At 50.9% G+C, this 11,270-nt stretch overlaps 1 protein-coding gene across 7 annotated transcripts; it reads left to right on the top strand.

Moving 5' to 3' along the window:
* Window positions 1-43: 43 nt before the first annotated feature.
* On the top strand, window positions 44-7,543 carry THPO (thrombopoietin). Of its 7 annotated transcripts, none has more exons than XM_055382017.2 (8): window positions 44-1,798; window positions 3,015-3,089; window positions 3,453-3,610; window positions 3,842-3,969; window positions 4,256-4,342; window positions 6,289-6,456; window positions 6,705-6,773; window positions 6,890-7,543. In XM_055382017.2, the coding sequence occupies exons 1-8, from the start codon at window positions 1,443-1,445 to the stop codon at window positions 7,271-7,273; spliced, it is 1,425 nt and encodes a 474-aa protein (XP_055237992.2). In that variant the 5' UTR covers window positions 44-1,442; the 3' UTR covers window positions 7,274-7,543. The 7 variants fall into 7 exon arrangements, with proteins under 7 accessions (XP_055237992.2, XP_055237991.2, XP_018878614.2 ...); XM_055382016.2 differs by having other exon boundaries at window positions 6,693-6,773; XM_019023069.4 differs by lacking the exon at window positions 3,015-3,089 and having other exon boundaries at window positions 6,693-6,773.
* Window positions 7,544-11,270: the final 3,727 nt, after the last annotated feature.

The following is an 11,270-nucleotide window of genomic DNA, read 5'->3' as shown; positions in this document are numbered from 1 at the left end:
GGCAGGGGAGGAGGGAGGGGCGGGAGGGGAAGGGGGAGCGGGGGAGGGGGAGGGGAGGGACCAGGGGGCGCGAAGAGGGGGAGGAGAGGCGGGCCCAGAGCCCCCCGCTGCTGGCGGCCACAGGGCGGCTGGACCAGGAGGTCGGTGTCCAGCCCAGGAAGGGAGCCTCAGGCTAGGGAGGGGCAGAGGCTAGGCCTGAGGCCTGGACCGCTCTGTGAGCGAGGACCCGGTTCCGCCCGAAGGATGAAGACTTGTCTTTAAAGATGACAACGTACAGGAAAGGCCCATCAGCCGATCTCCCCCTGCCTGGGCCCACAGCGCCCCCCAAACCCTCACCACCCTCTCTCACTGCCTAGCCTGCCTCCCTACCTTCTCTCTGAGGTCGCTCCTCATTCTGGTGTTACCCAGGACAGGGACCTAGCCAGAAACCGGCAGCATTCCCCCTTCTGTGGAGTGACAGTATCTCCCTCTCATTGTAACTTATCCTCAGGCGCATTCGACAGTCCCCTCTTGCTTTCTCACCCCCTTCCTTCACCCAAGGGACCCTCTGCCTCTCCAGCCCACTCCCAGCCTCCTTTCTCTTGGTTCCCTGGTCATGCCTGCCTCCCTGTCTCCTGTCTCTCCCTCCCACACACACCCACTATCCTCCCAGCTATCCCAGCACCCTCCTTCCTAATCTTGGGAGACATCTCGTCTGGCTGGACGGGAAAATTCCAGGATCTAGGCCACACTTCTCAGCAGACATGCCCATCCTTGGGGAGGAGGAACAGGAGAGAGCCTGAGGAAGTTCTGGGGGACAGGGGGATGATGGGATCAAGGTCAGGCCAGGAAGCCCCTGAGGACAGAGACTGTGGGGAGACTGGGACTGGGAAGAAAGCAAAGGAGCTAGAGCCAGGGCCAAAGGAAAAGGGGGGCCAGCAGGGAGGTATTTGCGGGGGAGGTCCAGCAGCTGTCTTTCCTAAGACAGGGACACATGGGCCTGGTTATTCCTCTTGTCACATGTGGAATGGTAGGAGATGGAAGAGGGAGACAGAACAAGCAAAGGAGGGCCCTGGGCACAGAGGTCTGTGTGTGTAGCCATCCAAGCCACTGGACCCCAGCAGACGAGCACCTAAGCTCAGGCTTAACCCAGTGCACGTGTGCGCACATACATGTGCCCCGCACCTGACAGTCCTCTCAACCCATCCAAACCCTTTCCCCATAACACCAACCCGTAACAGGAGATTTCTCTCATGTGGGTAATATCCGTGTTCCCACTTCGAAAGGGGGAATGACAAGATAGGACTCCCTAGGGGGTTACAGAAAGAAAAGCAGGAAAGCAAGCATCCTGTTGGATTTCAGCAGCAGGTGTGATGTCCAGGGAAAAGAAATTTGGATAGCCAGGGAGTGAAAACCCCACCAATCTTAAACAAGACCTCTGTGCTTCTTCCCCAGCAACACAAATGTCCTGCCAGATTCCTCCTGGAAAAAAACTTCTGCTCCTGTCCCCCTCCAGGTCCCAGGTTGCCCATGTCCAGGAAAAGATGGATCCCCCTATCCAAATCTTCTCCATGGTGTGTGTGGGTGGAGGAGTGGACCCTGGTCCAGGCAGGGGCTCCAGGGAAGAGAAGGCGTCACTTCCGGGGGCCTTCACCAGTGTCTGGTGGCTCCCTTCTCTGATTGGGCAGAAGTGGCCCAGGCAGGCGTATGACCTGCTGCTGTGGAGGGGCTGTGCCCCACCGCCACATGTCTTCCTACCCATCTGCTCCCCAGAGGGCTGCCTGCTGTGCACTTGGGTCCTGGAGCCCTTCTCCACCCGGTGAGTGGCCAGCAGGGTGTGGGGTTATGTGAGGGTAGAAAGGACAGCAAAGAGAAATGGGCTCCCAGCTGGGGGAGGGGCAGGCAAACTGGAACCTACAGGCACTGACCTTTGTCGAGAAGAGTGTAGCCTTCCCAGAATGGGAGGAGCAGGGCAGAGCAGGGGTAGGGGGTGGGGTGCTGGTTTCTGAGGGACTGATCACTTACTTGGTGGAATACAGCACAGCCCTGGCTGGCCCTAAGGAAAGCGGACATGAGCCCAGGGAGAAAATAAGAGAGGGAGCTGCACTTAGTGCTTAGCAAACACAGTAGTAAGATGGACACAGCCCCAATCCCCATTCTTAGCTGGTCATTCCTCGTTAGCTTAAGGTTCTGAATCTGGCGCTGGGGAAGCTGGGCCAGGCAAGCCAGGGCGCAAGGAGAGGGTAATGGGAGGAGGGCCCACTCATGTTGACAGACCTACAGGAAATCCCAATATTGAATCAGGTGCAAGCCTCTTTGCACAACTTGTGAAAGGAGGAGGAAGCCATGTGGGGGGTCCTGTGAAGGAACCGGAAGCGGTTCTGCCAAGGGGGCAGGGAGGCAGGTGCGAGCTATGAGACAGATATGTTAGTGGGTGCCTAAGACAAGGTAAGCCCCTAAGGTGGGCATCACCCAGCAGGTGCCCGTTCCTGGGCAGCTGGTCTCAGGAAGGAAGTCCCAGGACTGTTAGCCCATCTCTTGGCCTCAGATAATGGAGTATTTCAGGACTTGGAGTCCAAAGAAAAGCTCCAGAGGCTTTATGTGTGGGGGTAGATAGGGAAAGAATGGAGGTTAATTTCTCCCATACCGCCTTTTAATCCTGACCTCTAGTGGTCCCAGTTGCAGCTTTGTGCAGTTCCCCTCCCCAGCCCCACTCCCCACCGCAGAAGTTACCCCTCAACATATTGCGCCTGTTTGCCAGTTCCTCACCCAGGCCCTGCATCCCATTTCCCACTCTCTTCTCCAGGCTGAAGCCACAATACTTTCCTTCTCTATCCCCATCCCAGATTTTCTCTGACCTAACAACCAAGGTTGCTCAGAATTTAAGGCTAATTAAGATATGTGTGTATACATATCATGTCCTGCTGCTCTCAGCAGGGGTAGGTGGCACCAAATCCAAGTCCAATTCACTGAGGAGTCCTGACAAAAAGGAGACACCATATGCTTTCTTTCTTTCTTTCTTTCTTTTTTTTGAGACGGAGTTTCACTCTTATTGCCCAGGCTGGAGTGCAGTGGCGCGATCTCGGCTCACCACAACCTCCGCCTCCCAGGTACAAGCGATTCTCCTGTCTCAGCCTCCCAAGTAGCTTGGATTACAGGCATGCACCACCACGCCCTGCTAGTTTTTTTGTATTTCGTAGAGCCGGGGTTTCACCATGTTAGTCAGGCTGGTGGCGAACTCCTGACCTCAGGTGATCCACCCGCCTTGGACTCCCAAAGTGCTGGGATTACAGGCATGAGCCACTGCACCCGGCACACCATATGCTTTCATCACAAGAAAATGTGAGAGAATTCAGGGCTTTGGCACTTCCAGGCTGGTCAGCATCTCAAGCCCTCCCCAGCATCTGTTCACCCTGCCAGGCAGTCTCTTCCTAGAAACTTGGTTAAATGTTCACTCTTCTTGCTACTTTCAGGATAGATTCCTCATCCTTGGCCCGCCTTTGCCCCACCCTACTCTGCCCAGAAGTGCAAGAGCCCAAGCCGCCTCCATGGCCCCAGGAAGGATTCAGGGGAGAGGCCCCAAACAGGGAGCCACGCCAGCCAGACACCCCGGCCAGAATGGAGCTGACTGGTGAGAACACACTTGAGGGGCTAGGGCCATATGGAAACATGACAGAAGGGGAGAGAGAAAGGAGACACGCTGCAGGGGGCAGGAAGCTGGGGGAACCCATTCTCCCAAAAATAAGGGGTCTGAGGGGTGGATTCCCTGGGTTTCGGGTCTGGGTCCTGAATGGGAATTCCTGGAACACCAGCTGACGATGATTTCCTCCTCATCTTTCAACCTCACCTCTCCTCACCTAAGAATTGCTCCTCGTGGTCATGCTTCTCCTAACTGCAAGGCTAACGCTGTCCAGCCCGGCTCCTCCTGCTTGTGACCTCCGAGTCCTCAGTAAACTGCTTCGTGACTCCCATGTCCTTCACAGCAGACTGGTGAGAACTCCCAACATTATCCCCTTTATCCGCATAACTGGTAAGACATCCATACTCCCAGGAAGACACCATCACTTCCTCTAACTCCTTGACCCAATGACTGTTCTTCCCATATTGTCCCCACCTACTGATCACACTCTCTGACAAGGATTATTCTTCACAATACAGCCCTCATTTAAAAGCTCTCGTCTAGAGATAGTACTCATGGAGGACTAGCCTGCTTATTAGGCTACCATAGCGCTCTCTATTTCAGCTCCCTTCTCGCCCCACCAATCTTTTTCAACAGAGCCAGTGCCCAGAGGTTCACCCTTTGCCTACACCTGTCCTGCTGCCTGCTGTGGACTTTAGCTTGGGAGAATGGAAAACCCAGATGGTAAGAAAGCCATCCCTAACCTTGGCTTCCCTAAGTCCTGTCTTCAGTTTCCCACTGCTTCCCATGGATTCTCCAACATTCTTGAGCTTTTTAAAAATATCTCACCTTCAGCTTGGCCACCCTAACCCAATCTACATTCACCTATGATGATAGCCTGTGGATAAGCCTGTGGATAAGATGATGGCTTGCAGGTCCAATATGTGAATAGATTTGAAGCTGAACACCATGAAAAGCTGGAGAGAAATCGCTCATGGCCATGCCTTTGACCTATTCCTGTTCAGTCTTCTTAAATTGGCATGAAGAAGCAAGACTCATATGTCATCCACAGATGACACAAAGCTGGGAAGTACCACTAAAATAACAAAAGACTGAATCAAGATTCAAATCACTGAAAGACTAGGTCAAAAACAAGGTGAAACAACAGAGATATAAACTTCTACATGTGGGCCGGGGGCTCACGCCTGTAATCCCAGCACTTTGGGAGGCCGAGGTAGGCAGATCACCTGAGGGCAGGAGTTTGAGAGCAGCCTGGCCAACGTGGCGAAACCCCATCTCTACTAAAAATACAAAATTAGCCGGGCATGGTAGTGCATGCCTGTAATCCCAGCTACTCGGAAGGCTGAAGCAGGAGAATCCCTTGAACCCAGGAGGTGGAGGTTGTAGTGAGCTGAGATCATGCCAATGCACTCCAGTCTGGGTGACAAGAGCAAAACTCCATCTCAAAAAGAAAAAAAAATTCTACATGTGTAAATTAATGAGTAAAGTCCTATTCCAGCTTTCAGGCCACAATGCCCTGCTTCCATCATTTAAGCCTCTGGCCCTAGCACTTCCTATGAAAAGGATCTCAGAGAATTAAATTGCCCCCAAACTTACCATGTAACATTACTGAAGCTGCTATTCTTAAAGCTAGTAATTCTTGTCTGTTTGATGTTTAGCATCCCCATTGTGGAAATGCTCGTACAGAACTCTATTCCGAGTGGACTACACTTAAATATACTGGCCTGAACACCGGACATCCCCCTGAAGACATATGCTAATTTATTAAGAGGGACCATATTAAACTAACATGTGTCTAGAAAGCAGCAGCCTGAACAGAAAGAGACTAGAAGCATGTTTTATGGGCAATAGTTTAAAAAACTAAAATCTATCCTCAAGAACCCTAGCGTCCCTTCTTCCCTCAGGACTGAGTCAGGGAAGAAGGGCAGTTCCTATGGGTCCCTTCTAGTCCTTTCTTTTCATCCTTATGATCATTATGATAGAGTCTCATATCTACATTTAGTTTATTTATTATTATTATTTGAGACGGAGTCTCACTCTATCCCCCAGGCTGGAGTGCAGTGGCGTGATCTCAACTCACTGCAACCTCAGCCTCCCGGATTCAAGCGATTCTCCTGCCTCAGTCTCCCAAGTAGCTGGGATTACAGGTGCCCACCACCATGCCCAGCTAATTTTTGTATTTTTGGTAGAGATGGGGTTTCACCATGTTGGCCAGGCTGATCTTGAACTCCTGACCTCAGGTGATCCACCTGCCTCAGCCTCCCAAAGTGCTGGGATTACAGGCGTGAGCCACTGCACCCAGCCTTCATTCAGTTTAAAAATCAAATGATCCTAAGGTTTTGCAGCAGAAAGAGTAAATTTGCAGCACTAGAACCAAGAGGTAAAAGCTATAACAGGGCAGATTTCAGCAACGTAAGAAAAAAGGAGCTCTTCTCACTGAAACCAAGTGTTAAGACCAGGCTGGACTAGAGGACACCGGAGTTTTTGAAGCAGAGGCTGATGACCAGCTGTTGGGAGACTGTGAAGGAATTCCTGCCCTGGGTGGGACCTTGGTCCTGTCCAGTTCTCAGCCTGTATGATTCACTCTGCTGGCTACTCCTACAGGCTCCCCACCCGCTATTAGTGTGCCCTTTGAGGCAGTGCGCTTCTCTCTTCCATCTCTTTCTCAGGAGGAGACCAAGGCACAGGACATTCTGGGAGCAGTTACCCTTCTGCTGGAGGGAGTGATGGCAGCACGGGGACAACTGGGACCCACTTGCCTCTCATCCCTCCTGGGGCAGCTTTCTGGACAGGTCCGTCTCCTCCTTGGGGCCCTGCAGAGCCTCCTTGGAACCCAGGTAAGTCCCCAGTCAAGGGATCTGTAGAAACTGTTCTTTTCTGACTCAGTCCCCCTAGAAGACCTGAGGGAAGAAGGGCTCTTCCAGGGAGCTCAAGGGCAGAAGAGCTGATCTACTAAGAGTGCTCCCTGCCAGCCACAATGCCTGGGTACTGGCATCCTGTCTTTCCTACTTAGACAAGGGAGGCCTGAGATCTGGCCCTGGTGTTTGGCCTCAGGACCATCCTCTGCCCTCAGCTTCCTCCACAGGGCAGGACCACAGCTCACAAGGATCCCAATGCCATCTTCCTGAGCTTCCAACACCTGCTCCGAGGAAAGGTGCGTTTCCTGATGCTTGTAGGAGGGTCCACCCTCTGCGTCAGGCGGGCCCCACCCACCACAGCTGTCCCCAGCAGAACCTCTCTAGTCCTCACACTGAACGAGCTCCCAAACAGGACTTCTGGATTGTTGGAGACAAACTTCACTGCCTCAGCCAGAACTACTGGCTCTGGGCTTCTGAAGCGGCAGCAGGGATTCAGAGCCAAGATTCCTGGTCTGCTGAACCAAACCTCCAGGTCCCTGGACCAAATCCCCGGATACCTGAACAGGATACACGAACTCTTGAATGGAACTCATGGACTCTTTCCTGGACCCTCACGCAGGACCCTAGGAGCCCCGGACATTTCCTCAGGAACATCAGACACAGGCTCCCTGCCACCCAATCTCCAGCCTGGATATTCTCCTTCCCCAACCCATCCTCCTACTGGACAGTATACACTCTTCCCTCTTCCACCCACCTTGCCCACCCCTGTGGTCCAGCTCCACCCCCTGCTTCCTGACCCTTCTGCTCCAACGCCCACCCCTACCAGCCCTCTTCTAAACACATCCTACACCCACTCCCAGAATCTGTCTCAGGAAGGGTAAGGTTCTCAGACACTGCCGACATCAGCATTGTCTCATATACAGCTCCCTTCCCTGCAGGGCGCCCCTGGGAGACAACTGGACAAGATTTCCTACTTTCTCCTGAAACCCAAAGCCCTGGTAAAAGGGATACACAGGACTGAAAAGGGAATCATTTTTCACTGTACATTATAAACCTTCAGAAGCTATTTTTTTAAGCTATCAGCAATACTCATCAGAGCAGCTAGCTCTTTGGTCTATTTTCTGTAGAAATTTGCAACTCACTGATTCTCTACATGCTCTTTTTCTATGATAATTCTGCAAAGGCCTGGGCTGGCCTGGCAGTTGAACAGAGGGAGAGACTAACCTTGCGTCAGAAAACAGAGAAAGGGTAATTTCCTTTGCTTCAAATTCAAGGCCTTCCAACGCCCCCATCCCCTTTACTATCATTCTCAGTGGGACTCTGATCCCATATTCTTAACAGATCTTTACTCTTGAGAAATGAATAAGCTGTCTCTCAGAAACGCTGTCCCTATACAATAGACAAAACTGAGCCTGTATAAGGAATAAATGAGAGCGCCCAAAAGCTCCCTAAAAAGCAAGGAAAAGATGTTCTTCGAGGGTGGCAATAGATCCCCCTCACCCTGCCACCCCCAACAAAAAAGCTAACAGGAAGCCTTGGAGAGCCTCACACCCCAGGTAAGGCTGTGTAGACAGTTCAGTAAAGACAGGACCTGGATGTGACAGCTGAGCAAACAGCTAGAGCTTTGGCAGCTCAGCAGGAGGCTTTGCCAGGCATGGACGCCTGCCTCCCTCCTGTGGAGGTCAGGGGGAAGTGCAGGAAGTGGCATGAGTCAGGCTCCTTGGGCTCACACAGCAGGAGAACAAGTACAAGTCAAGTACAAGTTGAAGGCTCATTTCCCAGTTCCCGCAAATGCATCTAAAAAGCAGCTCTGTGTGACCACCATAAACTCTGCTAGGGGATCTCTAAAAAGGAGTCAGGCTTATGGGGCTTTGCAAATAAGTGCTGCCTTGGTGCTCAGGAAAAGGTTTATGTTGCACAAAAACACAAATTCCACTGCAAAAATCAACCTGCTACCTCCAGAGGTTCCTGTAGGAAAACTAGTGGAAGCTTTTTCCTCTCCCCCACCCCTGAGGAAGGAAAGGCTACCACGGAGGTAGAGGAGCCAGGAACCCAGAAACCCAAACACTGCCACAAATACCCCAGGGTCACCAAAGGCATTCCAAAGCAGCAGAATGAAAGGCAATGTGCTAGGAACCTCGTGTACTTTACCTTTTGTAACATTCACACAACTCTGTAAGGTAGGTATTATCTTTTCTGTTTTAGAGATGAGGAAACTGAGGCTCAGAGAAGCCAGGTGAGTTATCAGTGGTTACACGCCCTGTGGGCAGAAGAAACACCCTAGTCTGACCTCACTCTAGGGTCCATACTCTCTCCAGTGTGGTACACTGTCCTATATGTCATTTAATGAGTCTATGTACTGGGAAAGACATACAAGTCCTTAAGGAGTAACAATTAGAGTTTTGAGGCCGGGCGCGGTGGCTCATGCCTGTAATCCCAGCACTTTGGGAGGCCAAGGCAGGCGGATCACAAGGTCAGATCAAGACCATCCTGGCTAACACGGTGAAACCCCGCCTCTACTAAAAATATGAAAAATTAGCCAAGTGTGGTGGCAAGCGCCTGTAGTCTTGAACCCGGGAGATGGAGGTTGCAGCGAGCCAAGATCGCGCCACTGCACTCCAGCCTGGGCGACAGAGTGAGACTCCATCTCAAAAAAAAAAAAAGAGTTCTGGTAGAAAACCAAAGTTCTTAGTGGAGGTGACCAATTTAGACATCTTCCCATGTCCCTCTCTCCCTTCATGGACAGAATAGTTTTCCTAGAGAAGGAATCAACAAATGCACAAAGCTCAAAAATGTTGTCCAAATCTCAAATGCTGTCAGTTTCTGCATGGAAGAGAAGTAGTTCATTCATACTACAAATTCCAGCATGCAGTCAAGGGAATGTTAAGTGGAAACTAACTTACTGACATATTGAGCTAGGTTAAATTTAATAATCAAATGAAACACTTTATAGCACATGAAAGTGCCAGCACCTAGGACACGATACACCAGTAGAACCAGAGAATGATGGGTTCCCAGCACAGACAGATGAGAGACAAGAATGGCAAAACTCTAGGGCCAGGTATGGTGGCTCACACCCAGCACTTTGGGAGGCCAAGGCAGGCGGATCACCTGAGGTCGGGAGTTCGAGACCAGCCTGACCAACATGGAGAAACTCCGTCTCTACTAAAAAATACAAAATTAGCTGGGCATGGTGGTGCATCACCTGAGGTTGGGAGTTTGAGACTGGCCTGACCAACATGGAGAAACCTCATCTCTACTAAAAATACAAAATTAGCTGAGCATGGTGGCACATGCCTGTAATCCCAGCTACTCGGAAGGCTGGGGCAGGAGAATCGCTTGAACCCGGGAGGCAGAAGTTGTGGTGAGCCGAGATCGCGCCATTGCACTCCAGCCTGGACAACAAGAGCGAAACTCCATCTCAAAAAAAAAGAAAAAAAAAGTAGAATGTCAAAACTGCAAATGTCACCAGAAACTTCCAGGCATCTGGTATTGGTATGTGACTTACTCCACTTGTGGGCAAATGCGAGTAACTCATGGGCTTCTCCAGTGTGAACTTACCTGCCCTATTACAAATCTAACCCATTCCCAAATCAGTCTGGTTGGTCCCATCCCTTCTTCCCACTAACACAAAAAAACAATTACAACCAGAACACTCCTATCCCTATTCAATGCTCTACCAGTTCTCTTTCTTCTGCTACCCCAAGACCGCCAGGACAGTCTATGATAACCTACACACTATTACTTGTAATTCGTTTGTCTCACTCTCATTTGTCGTTCTCCAACCCCACAAAAAAACCCACCCCATGGAAAGGTTCTAGGATTTCATAAAAATTCATCCCAACTCCCTCCCCCTACTCTACCCATAGTAAGGTAAAAGAAACACCTCTTCCTCCTCCCTGCTGAGGCCATTCATTTTCAACCCATTTCCCTAAATACTATTTCTAACACCTCACATGAAGATCTGAAAATGATGGGGAAGGAAATACCCCAGGTATCCCAGCAGGGGACCAGCTCCCAGGCAAAACCAGATCAAACAGACAACTATTTAATGCACAGAGAATCTTTTTGGATTGTTACCCTAAACTTCCTAGGGGAAAACAGAACCCCATATGCTTTCCTAGAGACCTCTAATGCCAAGCTGAAGAGCCAGCTCACATGCTGGAGCCCTTATCATAGCCATTTCCTTAATGTTTTTTCTTCCCCCACTCGTAAGTTAGTGACTGTAGTCAGGCCGCTACATGGTCCTGGCACTGGCCCTGGCTCTGGCCTGCCAACTTCATTGGTATTGCTGCCCTGTCCACTTCCACTTACCCTCCCTCCCAGGTCACCACTGGAATGTAGAGCAGAGAGCCAGCTCCTCCAGCTGCTTCCAGAACCACCAAGTCCTCTCGTCCTACTCTCTTCATAGTCATCTCCCATGCCTGTAGCTAAAAGCCTCTACCCAAAGCTTCCATAAAAATAATGAACATTTCTAGACTATGCAAGTGACTCATTCAAGTCAGCATGAACTGACTTCCTAAGAGACTGAAAGTGTTGGAAGGACATGAGCAGGGCTCCTTGCCAATTCAAAATTCTGTGCCAAATGGGTGGTATCTTCTGGGCCTGGGGTACCCTCAGGAGCCAAAAGCACAACTCTCTCCCAGACCGAAAACCACATTGGAGGATAAATGTTGAGAACAGTCAGCCAGGAGACTGAGACAACCCTGAACCCAGATACCAAAAGGCTGGAATAGATCCTACATTGACAAGTGATCAGCTGGCTGTGGACCAGAAACAATACACCACAGACA

The sequence above is a fragment of the Gorilla gorilla genome, chromosome 2, assembly GCF_029281585.2.
Source record: "Gorilla gorilla gorilla isolate KB3781 chromosome 2, NHGRI_mGorGor1-v2.1_pri, whole genome shotgun sequence".
NCBI classification, from domain to species: Eukaryota; Metazoa; Chordata; class Mammalia; order Primates; family Hominidae; genus Gorilla; species Gorilla gorilla.
Note: the sequence above shows the minus strand (reverse complement) of the source record. Positions and strands in the feature narration are given on the sequence as shown.